This window comes from Balaenoptera borealis (genome assembly GCF_965194805.1).
Source record: "Balaenoptera borealis genome assembly, chromosome: 1".
Taxonomy (NCBI): domain Eukaryota; kingdom Metazoa; phylum Chordata; class Mammalia; order Artiodactyla; family Balaenopteridae; genus Balaenoptera; species Balaenoptera borealis.
In genome coordinates, this window is record NC_138860.1 from 187,389,091 (window position 1) to 187,409,906 (window position 20,816).

The 20,816-nt window shown below is 52.0% G+C and overlaps 1 protein-coding gene across 2 annotated transcripts in view; it reads left to right on the forward strand.

The window, feature by feature from the left end:
• The window catches only part of SLC2A5 (solute carrier family 2 member 5), a 63,634-nt gene that overhangs the window by 11,727 nt on the left and 31,091 nt on the right, over window positions 1-20,816 (forward strand). The window contains exon 2 of one of the 2 annotated variants that reach the window (XM_082390703.1): window positions 4,957-5,170. In XM_082390703.1, the coding sequence (XP_082246829.1) occupies window positions 4,957-5,170 (214 nt within the window). Of the gene's footprint in view, window positions 1-4,956; window positions 5,171-17,051; window positions 19,171-20,816 lie in introns of those variants that run through there. The other variant, XM_082390704.1, reaches the window with a different exon arrangement.

Genomic DNA, 20,816 nt, shown 5'->3' on the forward strand with positions numbered 1-20,816 from the left:
CAGTTTGCTGGCTGTTCTCCATCACCCACGTCTGGGCATCAGGGCAACCCCTCCGACCACATACCTTCTGGGTCCCAGTCAGCTACAGCCCTTGGTCTGTTTCACATGTGCTGTTGTTAAGCCGTATCTTACTTGTTCTGATTTTGTTTTTTGATTGATGGCTGCTTTTTTTTTTTTTTTTTTGAAGGGATAAAAAACTGTTAGGTGGTACATGTCAGAAATTAGCAGTAGACGTTTCTGGAAAGTGGGAATTAGGTCACACATGTCTTTGTAGAGTTCCTCCCAGAGTTGGACACCACCTACAACTCAGGGTGGCCACTTGGCCAGAGAACAGCTTGGCTTACTGAGGTCGCACAACAGATTTTCTCCTGGCTCTATAGGTGAGAGCCTGGGGCAGGGCAGCTTCAGCCCCCTGTCCTTTTCATCCTCTGTCCAGTGGTGGCCTGGAGCCGGCTTGCGGGACCCGATTGTTAAATTTCAGGGCATTTTGTGGGCTGATTGTTAGATAGAACATCATTAGAAATTAAATTATATAAACTTAAAATTAAATAAATTGCATTAAAAACAAAAGTAACATACTCAAAACTCCTTAGGTCCTAATTATACCGTTTAAAAATTTTATTTTATTTATTTATTTTTGGCTGAGTTGGGTCTTCGTTGCTGCACGTGGGCTTTCTCTAGTTACAGCGAGCGGGGGCCATTCTTCATTGTGGTGCGTGGGCTTCTCATTGCGGTGGCTTCTCTTGTTGCGGAACACGGGCTCTAGGTGCGCGGGCTTCAGTAGTTGTGGTGCACGGGCTTAGTTGCTCCGTGGCATGTGGGATCTTCCCGGACCAGGGCTCGAACCCGTGTCCCCTGCATTGGCAGGCGGATTCTTAACCACTGCGCCACCAGGGTAGTCCCCTAATTGTACTTTTGTTGATTTGTAGAGCAGATGTCAGCAAACTTTTCCTGTACAGGACCAGATAGTATTTTCAGCTCTGCAGGCCATGTGATCTCCGATGCCACTGCTCAGCTCAGCTCTGGTAGCTGGGAAGCAGCCATGGATGATATATAACCAGTCAGTGTGACTGTATGCAGTAAAACTTTATTTTAAAAAACAGACTGAATCGAGAGCTTGGGATGGACACATACGCATGACTGTGTATAAGACAAGTAATAAGAACCCACTGTAGAGCACAGGGAACTCTACTCAATACTCTGTAATGACCTATATGGGAAAAGAACCTAAAAAAGAGTGGATATATGTATATGTATAACTGATTCACTTTGCTGTACACCTGAAACTAACACAACGTTTTAAATCAACTATACTCCAATTTTTAAAATAAAATAAATAAATAAAAAACAGACTGGGTTGGATTTGGCCTGAGGGCCCTAGTTTGCTGGACCCCTGTTCTAGATTTAAAAAAGTGATAGAGAAAATGTTAGTAGTAAAGATTAAATGCAAAAGTGTTTCTTGTCTCTGTACTTAAGCCCTGGCGGCAGCCATGTCGGGGCAGGTGGGAAGCCGCATATTTCAGGGGGAGGTGCTGAGAAGGGGCCATGTCCCAGAGCAGGAAAAAAGAAGAAACATTCTTCCAGTGTTGGAAAAGTATTACCCGATCCACAGAGAGGTCGCTCATGTCAAGTCGACCCAGTGAAGTCCCAGCTCTCATCTGGTCCCCCAGGTCTTCCTCATTTCACTTCTGGAGTTTGAGGGTTTGAAACTTAATGAGGTTTCCTTAGTCATTAAGGAAAATGGAAACATCAGCCACCTTCTCATCACGGAACTACTCTCATTGGCTGAGTGCAACCACAGGTTGGCTGCAGATACCAGAGTTCCGCAAAAATCAGCAGAAGCCTCCTGTGAGAATCAATTGGCTGTGTGGGATGTACGATAAGGAGTATTGTGTATTTTATTATTATTTACAAATCGTGTGCCCCACATCCTTTATATCAGTAAAATTCATAATCAGTTTATGTTTGTGTATGCACACACACACACACACCCACACACACACACACGTGCGTAGATGTCTTTCTGATGTTAAAACATCACCAGCACACCATTGTCTGTACCTGTAAATTACGAGTCTGGTGGAGCCTGCTTGGCGGGGTTATTAGGCCATCCCTCCCACTCCATTCCCACTGCTCTCTGAGGTCACCTTTTCTTCCACCTCCACTCAGGTACCTCCCCAGGCAGCTTCTGGCCTCAGCAGAGCTGCTGTCTGTGCTTGAGTTCAAACAGCAACTCTGATTGATCAACCCACATGCTCAGCCCTTTCAAAGCCATCTATTTGGTCTTCCCTCTGGCTATTTTCCATCACAGATTCAGCTCCAGGCACACCCCAGTAACACAGAGGAAATACATCACTGGGTAGCTTTTGTACAACAGACCTAAAGTTGTAAAACGTGGGGCTGTCACCCTGTGGTCCCCAGGGGCCGTAGGGATGCTGAGGGGGGAAAGAAGCTGCCTCCTCCCGCCAAGCCTGTGCTCTCCCTTCCCGCCGGGGTGGGAATCCTCGGCTCCAGTCCTGCTGGGTGTTGGTCCCTAAGCACTGCTCTCCCACCTCTAACTTCAGGATTTACGGTGCAGCCCTTTAAAAGCCTTTCACCTCCTTACTGCAAGTAATGTCCTTGCAGTGAATATTTAAGGAGTAAATTGGGAAAGTCTGTCTCAGTCACTTGGTTCAAACTTCATTCACTCATTCATTCAGTTCATTCATTCGTTCATTCATTCATTCAGCAGGTCCTAGTTTTGCCCCTATCATGTGCCAGGCACTGGTGTAGATGCCAGGATAGAGCAGTGAACCCACATGGCCCTCGCCTCATGGAGCTCATAGCTGACATGTGTTGTCCTAAAATCCCAGGATGGCGTGAGTTTTAAAATGGTAACCCTTTGGTTTGACACTAATATATATTAACTCACCAGATCAATAACTTTGCATAGCACAAACATTTAAAATAGACACACTCCAGCCATTTGAAGTGTAACTTGGTACCTTTCTCATAATCCTTTTTTTTTAAATAAATTTATTTATTTTATGTATTTATTTTTGGCTGCATTGGGTCTTCTTTGCTGTGCGCGGGCTTTCTCTAGTTGCGGCGAGCGGGGGCTACTCTGTTGCTGTGTGCGGGCTTCTCACTGTGGTGGCTTCTCTTGCTGCGGAGCACGGGCTCTAGGCACGTGGGTTTCAGTAGTTGCGGCACGTGGGCTCAGTAGTTGTGGCTCACGGGCTCTAGAGCACAGGCTCAGTAGTTGTGGTGCACGGGCTTAGTTGCTCCGCGGCACGTGGGATCTTCCCGGACCAGGGCTTGAACCCGTGTCCCCTGCATTGGCAGGCGGATTCTTAACCCCTGCACCACCAGGCAAGTCCCCACCATCCTTTAATTTCTGTGGGGTTTTGGCCCCTTCCGTGCTCTTGTGACTTCAGGGAGGACGTGCTGCTTCTGCCTCTGCTGGGCTGTCGGGGCGGCAGAGCTGAGGGTGGCGCCCAGTGACCCGCCCCAGGCTCTGGTCCCTCCTGCAGAGGCCAGTGAGGGGAGGAGGTACCAAGTCTTTCCTGGGCCCAGGAAGCGGACTTTCTCCCTTTCCTCGCCATCCCTGTCCTGCCTCGTCCCCAGCTCTGCGGCATTTGGAGAACCTTATAAAATCACAGGCCTTCGAGCCTCGTTCTGGTAACAGACTAAGTGCAACTGTGGCCTCATCATTGTTCTATGACCTTCTTTCAGAAAGAGTCGATATTCCTTACACAGAGCCCTCAAGACAGAACCAGTTTCTGAACTAAACGTTTTCCTGATGACACTATCCTGTTTACTTACTGCTTGTTCTCTGGGCGGCTGACCTACCACGTAGGCCCGTGTGTCCTCCTGGGGGCAGAGACCACGCAGGCCTCGTGCATCCCTGGTGGCTACACCGCAGGCCCGGATCCTGGGACCTGGGGACAAGCCTCACCGACAACATTGGTCGTAAATGCGGACACGCTTACCCTGTCCCGCATGCTGGATGTAACGCTGATGAGTTTATTCTTGTGACAACCAACAACGATGCTCTGCTCCAGGCACCGTGATCATCCCCACTTTGTGGAGAAAAACACGGATGTGTTGCAGCCGCGTGGGGCAGGGCCGAGACTCGGACCCAGCCTGTTGCAACGCAGTCCAAGCTCTTAACCGCCCTGCCGGGCCGCCACATAGCTCCTGTGTGTCCCCCTGACTGGTTTAAAAGGCTTGGCGAGGAGACTCGTGCGGGGACCACTGGGGAGGGGCCTTGGGGCTCAGCCCTAATCCCAGCTGTGTCGCCATTGCAGTAAACTCTAGAAAAGTCAGCCCAGCACTGCACTGAGAGGGGGCCCCCGCCCCAGGCTTTGTGCTTTAGTGGGCGCCCTTGGACCCTTGCCAGTGCCCGCCCCTTCCCATAGCAAGGAGGGCTCAGGACCGAGTAGATGTGTCCGCCCGGAGCCCAGGGCCCCTCTTCTAGTTCCTGCTGCGGGTGCACGGGACCCAGACATCCCCAAGCCACCAGTGTGTGCACCTCTGGGCCCAGGCTGGCCAAGGGGGCCTGACTGTTGGCGGGGTGTGTAGATGAGGCTTGGCCAGGTGGGCTGGCGTTTGCGGGCCGGTGCACAGGCCCGTCGGTGCAGGAAGGAGCCGGCCGTCCCGATGCCACAGCATCCCAGCGCCAATCTCCGAGGAGCCTGGCAATTCTGGAATAGAACCCGGCCTCCGAGGGCTTGGGAGGGTTTGTCCAGGTGGGAGGCCAGGGCGTCCAGGGCTTGGCAGGGCTTGGGCAGAGCAGGGCTGGGTTGGGGGATTTGAGGACTCCCGCCCCTCCTTTCTCCAGGGACACTGTCTGCTGCATGCTTGGGAGAGCACCGTCCTTCTTGCCTACCCAGCATCCCGGTCCCTTCGCCCTCGCTGGCTTTGCCGGGAGCCGGGTCTGACCTCACCGCCTCCCGTTTGCTCCTTATTCCTCAGCTGGGGGGTTCCGCTGCTCATCACCGTGGCGGCTGTCACTCTAAAGAAGATCGGCTACGACGCCTCGGATGTGTCCGTGGGCTGGTGCTGGATCGACCTGGAGGCGGAGGACCGCGTGCTGTGGATGCTGCTGACCGGGAAGGTGTGGGAGATGCTCGCCTACGTCATGCTGCCCGTGCTCTACCTCCTCATCCGGAAGCACATCAACAGAGCGGTAGGTGCGCCACGGGGCCCCGGCCCAGAGCTCTGTGTGGCCCCTGTGTCCCGGCATCGGGGTTGGCTGCTGTAGGGGACAGGACTGGTGACCGACCAGAGTGACGGAGGGTTTGCTGTGCCTCAGGCACCGTGACGTGCACTGAATTAATAAGCATCGTGGGTTGTCTGGTTTGCTAATTATGCAACCCTGTTGGGAGCGGGTCCTGTTATCCTCCGTTTGTGGATGAGGGAACGGGGGCTCACCGAAGTTAAGGGACTCCCCAGACTCGCCCAACTCAGAGTGAGCTGCTGTGAAACCAAGGAGACTGCGGGCTCAGCCTGTGTTCTGGGCCACAGCTCTCTACTGCCCCCTCCTGGACAGATCACCACGGTCGCTTAACCTGGAGAGGAATTTGATTGAAAGATGAACAGTAGCCAAATAAGAATTGAACTGGCATGCCCCTGAGGAGGGGAGGCCACAGACTTTCACAACCAGCGATACAAATAACTCACTTCTTTCTCCTTGGTGATTAAAATATTATAAGTGGTAGACTTTTCAGGCTCTCAGGAATTCATAAATCAATAGGCTGGGCTGCTCTGAAGTCTCCTAGACTTCTGGCCAGAAGTTCTAGGAAAGAATGGTTTCCCTCTGATAATCTGGCCAAATTGTTCTTAGCTCTGGACTACCGGTTCCGCACATGTAAAGTATGGGCTTTCTCCTAGCCACAAGCAAACTGCTACCCCCAGAAGCCTCAGATTAGCCCATCCGTTGGTCCGCTCAACCATTCATTCAGTGCGTTTTTATTGAGCATCTACTATGCACAAAAGCTCTGTGTGTCGGTGGGAATGCTAATGAGAACTCAGGCATGGATCCTGCCCTCCTAGGAGGAGGCAGAAGTGTAATTACAATGGAAGATGAAACGGGGCTAGAGCAGTAACCTCGTGAAAGCTCTGGGGATAGACTTCCAAGCTTATTCTGCTGGTGTGGTGCCTGTGTTTCTTTTTTGCTCTGAGTTTTCAAGGCTGAAATTGTAGGCGAGAATGTCCCCAACTTTCGACTTTCGGGTGTGCTGCTGGCTCAGCGGTCATTTCCAAGAGTGTAAGGCGCTCCTTGCAGCTGTCTGACACCTGACCCCCACCCTGTATGTGGGATGCACACTTTGGGTTCTCTCTTTTTACTCCAAAATTTACCTGATTCTCACCCCTCCCTGCCGCCCTCTTCTGGCTCAGCTTGGAGTCGTTGACAGAGATGCTGGCAGGGCTTAGCGATGGGTCTGAGATCCTCTTTGTCTACTTAGGGTTTTTTAGTTGGTCTCCTGCCTGGGCCGGGGCTGCCCTTCTCACCTCCTCTTTTCCATTGCCCTGGGAAGGTTCCGGGCTCCCCGATGAAAGCTCCCAGGAGCCCCACCAGGCTCTGCCCAGGACCTCCCCATGCTCTCCCCCAGCTGCCTTTTCATGTGTTTGTTTGTTTGTTTTTGGCCATGTTGAGGGGCATGCGGGATCTTAGCTCCCTGACCAGGGAACGAACCCGTGCCCCCTGCAGTGGAAGCACAGAGTCCTAACCACTGGACGGCCAGGGAAGTCCCCCTGACCACCAGAGTTTAAATTGGCACCGCCAGCTCTCCCTCCTGCCCAGAGTCTTAACCACTGGACCGCCAGGGGAGTCCCTCGTGTGTCTGTCTTCCTCCCTGCCCTTCCTGTAGCGGGGGCAGGAAGCCTGGGGCCCTGCCTGTGAGGCTGACCCCCCCATGTGAGAATGGTCCTCTCCTACAACTCTGCCGGGTGTTTCCAGAGAAAAGGAATACTAGTGAGCAGGGAGGTGAGAATGTGCGGGTCGTTCCCTGCCTCTAGCTAGGAGGGAGAACTAAAAATAAATGAACTGGGTGAGCTTTGCCCTGAGGAAGAGCGGACCAGCAGCCCTGGCTAGCGCCCGGCTAGTGCCCGGCTCCCCCGCCCACCCGTGTGGTCCTGGAGGGGGTGGGTGGTGCCGTTCTCTGGGTGCTGAAGGCCCCGGGGAGGAAGCAGGTGCTCTGAGAGCAGGTGAGCTGCAGCAGCTTGGGTGGCCAGAGATGCCAAGGGGTGTGGCTCTTCTCCTCACCTGCGCCTTCAGTGTCCCCCACAGAAGGCCAGGCTCAAAAACGCATCTTTGTTATGGAGCAGTGTTTTTTTCATCTATTTTTACAAATTCGGTTGTGATCTGGAACTGCCTTTCCTGTCACTGAAGGGCATTCCGAGGAGCGGGGAAACCAAAGCTGGCAGCTGCTCACCTCTTCTTCCTGCCCCAGCTTTGGGCAGAGCCCCTGCTGCGGGGCAGGCCGGCGGGGTGGGGGGACACAGCAGGGCCGGGGGACAGGCGGGGCTTGCCTTCTGGAGGAGAAGGCGGATCATGAGCGATGGGCCTGATAAACGAGGGTGAATGGCGTCCAGGAAGGAGGATGGTAAGAGCTATGAAAAGCAGACAAGGATAAAGAGCTGGAGGTGGGGACAGGACCAGCTGGGAAACACCTTTGCAGTTTAAATAGGTTGACAGGATAGCCCTTATCCAGAAGGCGACACTGGAGCAAAGACTTGAAGAGGGTGAGGGAGTGAACCACATAGACGGTTGGAGAAGAGCATTCCAGCTCGAGGGAGCAGCCTGTGCAAAGGCCCTGGGGTGGGGTGTGCCTGACATGTTTGGAGCATTAGGAAGCCCGTGTGTCTGGAGAAGAGTAAACAGGGGGTATGTAGCAGGAATGAGGTCAGAGCTAGACCAGGGTTGGGGACATCGTAAGGAACGTGTGAAATGGGGAGACACCAAGAGCTTTGAGTGGAAGACTGGCTTGATCCGACCTAGGTTTTCAACGAGCCACACTGCTTCTGTGTTGAGAGTAAGACTGCAGTGGGGACGGGGTGGGGTGGTCAGGGCGATAGAGGGAGACCAGCGAAGAAGCAGTGGCAACTCTCCAGAGAAGTGGTGGTGGTGCTTGGACCAGGCTGGTGGCAGTGGCAGTGGACATCCAGGTCTGGGTCTGTTTTGAAGGCAGGGCCTGCAGGGCTTGCTTATGGATCGGACGTGAGCTGTCGCACAGAGAGAGGAACCAAAGGCCACTCCCAAGTTTGGGGCCTGGACGGCTGGAAGGACGGAGCTCCCCTTAGCTGAGATGGGGAAGCATGCAGCAGGCTGGGGGTCGAGATCAGGCATGTGTTTCGGACCTGAGAAGCTTCCGGCGTGCTTTAGACACCCACGTGGGGTGTGGAGCCGGCAGTGGATGGAGGAGACGGGGCAGAGGTGGGAACCTGGGCTGCCGGCGTCAGGCACTGCGCGGCTCACGACCTCCGCGTCCCGGGGGGAGGGCAGCCTGCGGTGGGGCTGGAGGGGGCTGGAGGGGCCTGGAGGGGGCGGGAGGGCCCCGTCGCTCACGTCTGCTTTACGTGTTCCTCGCCCAGCATGAGGCTCTCTCCGAGTACCGGCCCCTCGTGTCCCAGGCGCACCAGCTCCGGCGCCGCACCTCCGCGGCCGATAAGAAGCTGGTCCTCATCCCGATCATCTTCATCTGCCTCCGGGTCTGGAGCACCGTGCGGTTCGTCCTGACCCTCTGTGGCTCTGCAGCAGTGCAGACGCCGGTGCTCGTGGTTCTGCACGTAGGTCCGCCCCGCCCCGCCCCCGCCCTCGCGGCTCCCGGCCCCACCGCGGGGTCGGCAGGGTCAGGTCCCTGTCCCCAGCAGGGCGGGCAGGCCGGGGGCTCTGCCCCACAGGGAGCCTTGACGAGAGACGGTGGAAGGTCAGCATGGCTCGGGGGCAGCCCGGGGGTGTTGAGTTGCTGTCCAGTGGCCTAGGAGTAGCCCCGGGAGAGTTGACTGACCCTGAGTCCTTCCCAGCCCAGAAGACCCGGGGACACGCCTGCAAGTCCAGGCCTGCCCGGTGCTCAGCCCAAGGCCCACGTGGCCAGGGTCCCCCGCAGACCAGCTTCAAGGGGTGGAGGACCGGGTCCTGGGTCCCCAGCACTTCCCGGCCTCCCTGCGTGTGCTGTTCAGGCCCGCCCCGGCCCTGTCGCTGACGCCTCTTCCTTTCTCCCTGCCAGGGGATCGGGAACACCTTTCAGGGGGGCGCCAACTGCATCATGTTCGTCCTCTGCACCCACACCGTCCGGACCCGGCTCCTCTCTCTCTGCTGCTGCTGCACCTCTCAGCCTTCCGCTGCCGCCGCCGAGAGCCCGGGGGGCCCCCCAAGGCCTCTGCGCCCTCCAAGACCAGCGAGTCTCAGGGGCCCAGGCGGGCCGCAGATGAACTTCCAAGCGCCCGAGCTGCTCCCCTCCTAGTTCTGTGCCTGGGTGCTGCCGGCGGCGCTGAGTCCCCTCTGCAGGGAGCGGGACGTCAGCTGCGCTGTGAGCCTTCGGCTGCCAAAGCTCTTGAGCCCCGTGGCGAGCAGCGCAGACTCAGCTTGTCTACCTCCTCTACCCTCAAGCACGTCCCCCTCACACCACGTCCTTCTGCACGCGGGGGAACTCGTCGGCGTGAGGGCTGCACTGAGCTTCAGGGAAACCCGTGGTAGCTGATCACTGCCGGGTTGCCTTGCGGTCCGGGCGTCGTCGGCCTCGTGACCACACAGCACTGTTTACAGCTGGAGGGACCCACACCAGTGGGAAAAGCACACAGAGATATATGTACACTGTGCACCCGTCCTCAAGAAAATGTCAGGGGGTACCAGCAACGTGGCCCCCACTGAGGTATCACGGAGCAGATTCCTGGATTGTCAGGGCATTGAGATTCCCCTGAGAGCCTGGCTTTTCTTGGATGACTTTGCAGGTCAACGAAAGGGCCAGTTACCTTTAACCAGGAGGTTCCCCCCGCCCCGGTGACCAGCATGAGCACAGCTGTACACAGCTGCTCGGGGCACCTGGTCTCCTGGGGCATCCCCAATTCTCTCCACGGGCTGCCAGCCCTTGATGTATGCATTGTGTTTGAGTTTCAAGCAGAGGCCAGGATCCAGACTCCTGTCTCCCCCAGGCACTTAAAATTAAAATGCAGGTCCCTCCTCCACTGCAAGGGCTGGAACAGGACAGGAAGAGGCCACTGCAGAAGTCCCCGCAGACGCCCCACTGTCACTTGGGTTTGTTCTTGTAAAGACTGAAACGGGTGAGTTGGGGAAGGATCTGGCTCATTCACTTCCTAGGTTAATTTTTTATAGGAAAGGTGACCAGAGGGTCAGGGAACACCCAAATACTGATTCCTCCCTGAAGGTGAATGTTTGGGGGATTGGTTGGGGAGAGTGACGCATGCATCATGGGGTGATTTAAAAGAAAAAGGATTTAAAAGAAGCATCCGTATCTCTATAACCTATGACTCTTCCACCAACCCTTTCGTCTTAGGTCAGAAAACAATTTCTCTGTTCAATCACAGAAGCCACTGGCTAAGAATGGGAGGTGTAACTGTCACCCTGCGGGGGCCTTGGGGAAGAAAAGTGCAATTAACCCGATAGGTGCCCCTCCCTTGGGTCCCATGAGAACTCTGCAAAACTGATTTTCTGAACCTGTAAAAGGGTTCTGGATTAAAACCAAAGCCACACCCTACTGTTGATTCCTCTTTTACTCTCAAAAGCAAAATCTGTAACAGGAAGAGACTCTGAAAGGAATAGTCCTCTACAGAACTAGGTCCAAAACGCTCCTTTTGGGTTCCCTTTTTAAAAGAAGGTTTTATGAAAATCAGCAAGAGGTGAACATCCCTTTAGGATTCAAAGAAAGCTCTGGGCTGCCCTACAGAAAGCTACTTGTCGGTAAGGCGGTCCCCTTACATGAGTGGCCCACGTGAGGGGAGTCTGGGGTTCCCCCAAAGACCTTACAGCTCATCACGGGTGCCTAGCTGGTAAAGAGCCTCACATTAGCTTCTAGAATGGAGCAGAAATTCAGGAAGTTGCTTGCTGCAAAGGAGAAGATGACTCACGGCTGAGTTAGAGTATGGGCCCTGGGGGAATGATGCTCGAATACCTCTTGTTCTGAAGGGGGCCCCAGAGGCCTTGGCTCAGATGGTGCAACATCGATGCCCGCTGGGCATGGCCCCTAAGGACAGGCCTGAGACCTGGGTTTCCCCGGACCGGCTGCAGCCGGAAAACACCCGCAGAGGGAGTCGGGGCTCAGAGAAGAACATCTCCGTGTGCCCGGGCCTCCCTCACGTTCTCAATCCACCTGTGAGGTGCCGCTGCTGAGTATTTCCATTTCCCTCCCTCTGCTCCCCACCCCGTCTCTGCAGACGGGTGAACATGTTACTGCGAGTGGCGGACACATGCGGGCAGGGGAGGGGCTCGTCCTGGTGCCCGGAGCATTGCAAACAGCACCCTCATGAAGCCCAGGAGGGTCTCCTGCCTCGGATCAGAGCCAGACGAAAGTGCGTTCCTTTTACACGTGGCTGGGCCCCCGTGGGTTCTCTCTCTCGACCAGTGTAGTTAATGTTTATCCACCCTCACCCGCCCGGGCACAGCTGTGTGACCTCGGCCTGAACAGGGGCTGCGTCTCAGTCCCCAGCGCCTTTCTTCTCAGGCACTTGCTGAACCTTGGTCTTTTCCTCAGGTTTACTAAACACTTTCTGCCTCTTTGTGCTTCAGAGTGTGTCTGTCTGTTTTTGTTTCTTAATAAAGGTTATGATTTGGCCCGGGGTTAAGGGTGCAGACAGAGCTCTGCCTGTGTCCACAGCAAGAAAAGAACATTTTTGCAGGCTTCCCGTCTCGGCATAATGGCATCGTGGGAGGTTTTGTGCACGTGCAAAATTGTAATGCAAACCCTGACCGTCTGGGTCAAGGCCAAAGTCTTGCTATTTTAAACTAAATAAACTATATTTCTTTTGTGTATTTGGTAAACCGACTGCCGTTGATGTGGGTGCGGGTCGGCAGGGCGGCTCAGACGGGCCTGTGCTGTGGGGCAGGTCCAGAGCTTTCCACACGGTTGGGCCCTGGAGACCACGTCTGTGTCCTTCTCTGTGGGCAAATGCAGTCAGGTAGGTGGCCACCTGGTTGGTATAGCCAGCTTCTCCTGAGTTTGCCTGATAGAATCCCTGGTCTGGGTTGGGGAGCAGGGGTGGTGGTGTTTAGAATACAGATTCCCAGGCCCCATCCCATATGAGGATCAAGAGAGCCAAGTTCCAAGGACCCGCAGCTTAGGGCTAAACTCTCATGAGTGAGACACTCCAGATACTGACCCACCAACCATGTCTCCCTTCTTGCACGAGTCTATCCCGACACCCGGTGACCCTCTGCACTGGCAACTAAGGCTCCCAGGTGGCCGGGAACTGCTGGGGCACAAGGGCTCTTCTCTGAAGGGAGCAGCCTTCCGAAACCAGCCATCGGAGCCGGCTGCCTCGTTCGGTGCAGACCTTCGCAGCCCTGCAGCCCTGCCTTCAAGTCTTTTTTTTTTTTTTTTTTTTTTAACTACTACATCTTGGGAACTTTGCTCCCAGAAGTGCTCCTTGTTTATTTGTTCTACTTTCTGGATTTTGTAAAGCTAAAAATACATCAGCTGTCAAGAGAATGAGAGGACAAGCCACAGACGGGAGGAAAATATTTGCAAAAGACACATCTGTGTATCTATACAAGACGACGGATGCTAACCTATTGTTATCCTTTCACAATGTATGTGAATTGCCATCACGCTGTACACCTTCTTGAACGTATACAGTGAGGTGTGTCAATTATTTTTCAGTGAAACTGGGGATTGGGGGGAATACACATCTGATAAAGGACTGTTACCAAAATATACAGCGGACTCTTTTTTTTTCATATTTTTATTTATTTTTATTTATTTATTTTTGGCTGCATTGGGTCTTCGTTGCTGCACGTGAGCTTTCTCTAGTTGTGGCTAGTGGGGGTCACTCTTCGTTGCAGGGCACAGGCTTCTCATTCCAGTGGCCTGTCTTGCTGCGGAGCACGGGCTCTAGGCAAGCAGACTTCAGTAGTTGTGGCACGCGGGCTCAGTAGTTGTGGCTCGCGGGCTCCAGAGCGCAGGCTCAGTAGTTGTGGCGCACGGGCTTAGCTGCTCCACGGCACGTCGGATCTTCACGGACCAGGGCTTGAGCCCGGGTCCCCTGCATTGGCAGGCGGATTCTTAACCACTGCGCCACCAGGAAAGCCCTACAGTGGACTTTTAACACTCAGCAATAAGAAAACAAACAACGCGATTAAGAAATGGGCCAAAGACCTTAACAGCCACCTCACCAAATAAGATACACAGATAGCAAATAAGCATGTGAAAAGACGCTCCACATCATGTGTCACCAGTTAATACAAATTAAAACAGCGAGGGGCTTCCCTGGTGGCGCAGTGGTTGAGAGTCTGCCTGCCGGTGCAGGGGACGCGGGTTTGAGCCCTGGTCTGGGAGGAGCCCACATGCCGCGGAGCGACTAGGCCCGTGAGCCACAATTGCTGAGCCTGCGTGTCTGGAGCCTGTGCTCTGCAACAAGAGAGACCGCGATAGTAAGAGGCCTGCGCACCGCGATGAAGAGTGGTCCCCACTTGCCGCAACTAGAGAAAGCCCTCGCACAGAAACGAAGACCCAACACAGCCATAAATAAATAAATAAATAAAATTAAAAAAAAAAAAAAAAGGCTTTACTTTAAAAACAGCGAGATACCACTACCCACTTATTAGAATGGCCAAGATCCAGAACACCGACAACACCAAATGCTGGCGAGGATGTGGAGTAACAGGAACTCTCATTCATTGCTGGTGGGAATGCAAAATGGTGCAGCCACTTTGGAATGAAGGGCAGTTTCTTACAAAACTAAACATACTCTTACCAGCAATCACACCCCTTGGTATTTACCAAAATGAGTGGAAAACTTATGTCCACACAAAAACCTACACACAGATGTTCGTAGCAGCTTTATCCATAACTGCCCAAAACTTGGAAGTAGTTAAGATGTCCTTCAGCAGATGAATGGATAAATAAACTGTGGTGCATCCAGACAATGGAATATTATTCAGCACTAAAGAGAAAGGAGCCATCAAGCCATGAAAAGACATGGAGGAAACATAAATGCATTACTGAGTGAAAGAATTCGATCTGAAAAGGCTGCATGCTGTACGATTCCAACTATAGGACATTCTGGAAAAGGCAGAACTATGGAGACAGTAAAAAGATCAGTGGTTGCCAGGGGTTGGGGGGAGGGAGGTAGCACACAGGGGATTTTTAGGGCAGTGAAGCCACTCTGTATGACCCTATGATGATGGATACTTGTCAATACACATTTGTCCAAACACACAATGTCCAACAGCAAGAGTGAGCCCTAATGTAAACTCTGGACTCTGGGTGATAATGATGTGTCAGTGCAGGTTCATCCCAGGTGACAAGGGTACCATCGGTGGGAGGTGTTGATGCTGGGGAGGGCTGTGCAGGTGTAGGAGCCGGGGGCACGTGGGAAATCTGTATCTTCCCTTCAATTTTGGTATAAACCTAAAACTGCTCTACCAAAATAAAGTCTTAATATAATTAATTAATTTAAAAATACGTTGACTAGCCCCTAGAAATGGCTTGCATCTATTTTATATTAATTTTGTTATTAAGATGCAACTTGGCGGGGAGGGATAGATTGGGAGTCTGGGATTGACATGTACACACTGCTGTATTCAAAATAGATAACAAACAAGCATCTACTGTAGAGCAGGGAACTCTGCTGAATACTCTCTAATAACCTGAATGGGAAAGAATTTGAAAAAGAATAGATACATGTATATGTATAACTGAATCACTTTGCTGTACACCTGAAACTAACACAACATTGTTAATCAATTATGCTCCAGTATAAAATAAAAATTAAAAAGAAATTTTAAAAAATAAAAACAATAGCGCTTCCCTGGTGGTGCAGTGGTTAAGAATCTGCCTGCCAATGCAGGGGACACGGGTTCGAGCCCTGGTCTGGGAAGATCCCACATGCCGCGGAGCAACTAAGCCCGTGAGCCACAACTACTGAGCCTGCGCATCTGGAGCCTGTGCTCCGCAACGGGAGAGGCCGCGACAGTGAGAGGCCCGCGCACCGCGATGAAGAGTGGCCCCCCGCTCGCCACAGCTGGAGAAAGCCCTCGCACAGAAACGAAGACCCAACACAGCCAAAAATAAATAAATTAATTAATTAATTAAAAAAAATAAAAACAATAAAATTATCACACACAAAAAGATACAGCATACACAAACTTAAACAATACAAAATTAGCAGTGTCCCGTCCTGCTTCTTCCTGGCAACCACCTGGGAGGGTGTTTTAGCCACTCTCTCTTGCCTTGGTCTCCATATCTTGAACCAGATGCTATGTGCTTATCTGTGAGAAAATGGAAGAAGCCTTTCCCGGCCAGTGCTGAGAGACCTTCCTGAGACCCTCCACTCCTCATTAGGTGCTGTGTGCCTCTCCCCATCCACCCCATCTCCCCACGGTGACCCTTCATCACCTCTTCCCTGACCTTCCCACCAGCCCCCTCGTCCTGCTTAGGGAGGCTCTGAGCACCACCCAAGGCACAGTCTGGCCAGGCGACCCGGCCTGAGGGACTCCAGGGGATGCAGCGAACAGTCCACGCTCTCAGGCCTCCTCTGACCTGTACCTGTCCCCCTCTCTGGAGTCGCCTCCGCCTTCCTCACCCCAGCAAACAGCACACCCTTCCATGCTGGCGATGCGTGTGGTTTTTCCCAACCCCAGCAAGCAATCGTCTGACACCAGCTGTAGGACCAGCTGGGTGTCCTGCAGTTCAATTCTGACACTGTCTACCTGGAGACAGCATCACACCCTCAGGTGAAGGTCTCAGCCCTAAAGACTGTCTCCCCACTTCAGATACCAACCGAAAGTCCAGGTTGTCACCTGTGCTTCTGACCAACCACCTGTAGACTGGAGATTCCCACGACCCCCTCTTTGGGTTCGATTAATTTGCTAGATTAACTCACAAAAGTCAGAGAAACATTTTACTTATTAGAGCACTGGTTATTACCATGGACATAATTCAAGAACAGCCCGATGGCAGAGATGCACAGGACAAGGTATGGGGAAAGGACACGGAGCTTCCATCTTCTCCAAGTCCTACTCTCCCCAGACCTCTGTGTTTTCCTGTCCTTTTGGGTATTTATGGAGGCTTCATTATATGATTGATTAAATCATTGGCTATTGGTGGTTTATTCAACCTCCAGCGCCTCTCTCCTCCCAGGAGGCTGGGGGCGTAGGACTGAAATTTCCAACTCCCTAATCACAGGGTTGGTTCCCCTGGCAACCAGCCCCATCCTTTGCTTACCTAGGGGCTTTTCCAAAAGTCACCTCATTGACATAACAAAGACACTCTCAATGCTGAGGAAATTCCAAGATTTTAGGATCTATGTGCCAGGATGGGATAAAGACCAAATATATATTTCTGATTATAAATCACAATATCACAATGCTGTTCCCCCTCCCTGGAAAGCCCTTCTTTTCCCTTCTTGCTTGGCTCCCTGCTTCTGCCCTTAACCAGCAGACACCCTGAAGCCCACCTCCCTCTGCTCCATGGCCTTCTAAGCAGACCTCTGAGATGCCATGGTGTCCATAGAGACCAGAAGTTCCAGGGACCACTCTACCTGGCCTGTTCCCCCGGAGCCTGCCCAGTTCTGGGCACAGAGTGAGACCCTAGGGCCAGCCCAGCATGCACGTGGGGCTTAAGCCTTTCACATCCAAAAAGTTAGAAGTTTGGGGGGAAGAGGTAAATGACTTTTTTTTTTAATATATTTATTTATTTGCTTGTTTGTTTGTTTTTGGCTGTGTTGGGTCTTTGTTGCTGTGCACGAGCTTTTCTCCAGTTGCGGCGAGTGGGGGCTACTCTTCATTGCGTTGCGCGGGCTTCTCATTGCAGTGGCTTCTTTTGTTGTGGAGCACAGGCTCTAGGCACGCGGGCTTCAGTAGTTGTGGCTCGCGGGCTCTAGAGCACAGGCTCGGTAGTTGTGGCGCACAGGCTCAGTTTGCTCCGCGACATGTGTGATCTTCCCGGACCAGGGCTCGAACCCATCTCCCCTGCATTGGCAGGAGGATTCTTAACCACTGCGCCACCAGGGAAGTCCCTAAATGACCTTCTGAATGAAGCATGTGGGTCCCCCTACCAAAAAAACCCCCAAAACTCAGAATCACTTATTGGAGCAGAATCCAGGCTCCATGAAGAAAAGGTTTGCCTGGTGTTATGGGGTCAGGACATTGATAGTAGCTAACAGCTAATGTTTACTGAGCTCTTATTACATTTGGGGCCAAATGAGGTCACCCTTCTCAGCAGAGGCCCTAGTGACCACACAGGTTGCAGGCCTGCCATAGAGTCGGCCCAGCCTGTTGATAAGACAAAGCCGTGCATTGCTTGCAGGATAAGGAAAAGCACTCCCAACAGGGCCTTAATAGGGTCTCAGAGTGGGAGGGACATTTAGTGGGATATTTAGTGAATTTTTTTTTTTTTTTTTTTTTTTTGGCCGCACAGCACAGCTTGCAGGATCTTAGTTCCCCGACCAGGGATCAAACCTGTGCCCCCTGCGATGGAAGCATGGACCCCTAACCCCTGGACCACCAGGGAATTCCCTTTAGTGGCATTTTTGAAGTGTGGTTTAAGGTGGGCCTTTTAATGTGCTGGGGATTGGGCGAGGATCATGACATTCCAGTTTTGCATCAGTGGGCATAGTGGGGTAAGCATCTGTTGGTGAAGAATTTAAAGAGTTTTGGGTGTAAACTGTCACGATGCTTTCTGTTAAAGAATGCATCGTTTCTTAAAAGCTCTTGGAGGGAAGTAGAAGTTACTTGTGGAAACAAAAAAATGTTGCCCACAATTCCAGTTCTACAAGGATGAAGTCATTAGTCCCTGACCTATAGCATACCCTGAAAGGAATTCAGGATGAAGCACTCTGTGTTTTGGGCACATGGGGCCCTAGATAGTTAAGATGCATGTCTAAGGAAGAATTTTGATGACTCCAGATTCTATGCACCTTCCCATGCATAGCAAAGCACTAAAATCATTAACTGGAGATATCTGTTTTCTGTGATTAGCAGTAATCTTTTAACAAGATGTAGGCTTGGCTACATGTATTTCCCAGTCAAAAAATTTCATATATACGCTCCTCCAATACCTCTTTCGGAGCAGTTTCTCAGAGCTCTCTGAGAGGCTGTATCCTGGGCCATAGTCATCAGTAAGATACTGAGTAAAACTCAACTCACAGCTCTTAGGTTGAGCTTTTATTTTTTTCCAGATGACACTTGCAACTTACATCTTTCTGGGCCAATCTCCTGGGAGTAGTAAAGTGATGCTGATGAGGGCAGGGACGTCTTCACCCAGCCATGTCTTGGCCGACAAACCATCGTCCAAGAAAGGGGGTCAGGAGAGACAGGTGTGTGAACAACGAGGCTCTGGAAGGAGAGAAACTGGGTCAACCAGGCCTCTGCCATTCCTAATGGTGTCACTCTGGGCAAAGAATTGTGACCTCTCTTAGTCTCGATTTCATCTAAAAAGGAGATAATAATGAAACTAACATGAGACCCAGTGCTTAGTACAAGGACTGAGCCAGAGGAAAGCTCTAGAAGCCGCAGCTGTCATTATTCTCGGTTAGCTTTTCTTGTGTCACCTAAGAGCCCCTGAAGGGTCTACTACTTCCTGCCCCTCCCCCACAGCTGGATCCTCCCCTCTGTTTCCAGTGCCCCAGGCCCAGTTCCAGACGGAACAATCTCACACCTACTCTTGTTGGGCAGTCCCTATTTAACAAGCATCTGGAGAATTTCCCATGACCATTATGTCAGAGATGGGAGCAGACTCTCACTTTCGCTAACATTTTCTGTAGCTTCTCTTCTCCCTGGCACCCAGCGAATCGCTGGATTTGCCTGGACCTGTTGCATCTGGGAGAGCTTCTCAAATACCAGCAGACAGCGTTTGTCTCTTCCCTGTCTTGGCACCACCACCCCAGGAGGAAAAGCAGACGGGGAGCGTCGGGCGTCGGAGGGCAGGTGCTGTCTGAAGTTAACCAACCAGCGCCATGATGAGTGACATGAGTGACGAGGAGAGCACTGGGGACACTGTGTCAGCCCTGGGGGTGAGTCCGCCCTGGCTGGGCACAGATCCGGGAGACCTCGGGGCTGGGTGTCTAGGGAGAGTCGCCGATGCCACGTTCAGGAAAAGCGCAGAGCAGTGCTTCTGACTTTCTTGAGAGCCGGGACCACCCGGGGTTCTGGTTAAAATGCAGGTTCTGATTGAGCGGGTCTGGAGTGGAGTCTGAGAGTCTGTATTTTTCACAAGCTCCCAGGTAAGGCGGCTGCTGCAGACCTAGGAGATCTAGAGGAATTCCGGTTCCGGGGGTTTCAAAAGCGTGGGCAGATGCTTGCAGGGTTTGGCTTCAAGGAGAACTTGAGTGGCCCGGCAGTACCCACTGGGCCTCTGGCTTCCGTAATATGCTCCTTAAGATCCCAGGTTGGACACGTAAAATGTATTCTCTGGTCCTGGGGCGTCACGTAGCACTAGATTCTGTGGGAGGCTGTAACCGTTCAACAACGGACCAACTGGAGGCGGGGGTGGCACTGATTTACAGCCTTTGCTGATATCTGTGATGCGCCCACCGAGGTTCTTTTCAACTGACTGTAGGGAAAAGCGTGTGCTTCAGGGGAAAGTCGCGCATTGTTTACTTCCCGCTGGCACAGCGCTCTGCCCTTGTACTACCTTTGAGCTTACAATTCTGCAAGTTATAGGTAACTGATGCTGGAACTCACACAACTCAACATCAAAAAAACCCAAACAACCCAATTTTAAAATGGGAAGAGGATCCGAAAAGACATTTTTCTAAAGACATACAGATGGCCAACAGGCACATGAGAAGATACTCAGTATTACCAATCATCAGGGAAATGCAAATCAAAACCATGATGAGATATCACCTCACATCTTTCAGAGCGGCTGTTATCAAAAAGACAAAAAATAAGTATTGATGAGGATGTGGGGAAAAGGGGACCCTCGCACTGCTGGTGGAAATGTAAACTGGCCCAGCCACTATGGAAAACAGTATGGAGGTTCCTTAAAAAATTAAAAATAGCACTACCATATGACCCAGCAATTCCACTCCTGGGTATTTATCCAAAGAAAATGAAAACACTAATTTGAAAAGATATATGAACCCCTATGTTCACTGCAGCATTATTTACAATAGCCAAGATATGGAAGCAACCCGTGTGCATTGAAATATGAATAAAGAGGTGGTGGGAATTCCCTGGTGGTCCAGTGGTTAAGACTCTGCACTTTCACTGCCAAGGGCGGGTGTTCAATTCCTGGTCAGGGAACTATGATTCCGCAAGCTGGGAGACACAGCCAAAAAGAAGAGGTGGTACACACACAAACACACATACACACACAATGGAATACTACTCAGCCATAAAAAAGAATGAAATCTTGCCAGTGGAACTAGAGGGTATTACGCTAAGTGAAACAAGTCAGACAGAGAAAAATAAACACTCTATGATTTCACTTATATGTGGAATCTAAAAGACAAAACAAATGAACAAACTTAACAAAAGAGATTCAGAGTCATAGTTACAGAGAACAAACAGGCAGTTGCCAGAGGGGAGGGAGCGGGGAGGAGGAGAGAAATAGATGAGGGAGAGTGAGAGTACAAACTTCCAGTTACAAAATAAATGAGTCACAGGCATGAAATGTACAGCGTGGGGAATATAGTCAATAACTATGTAATATCTT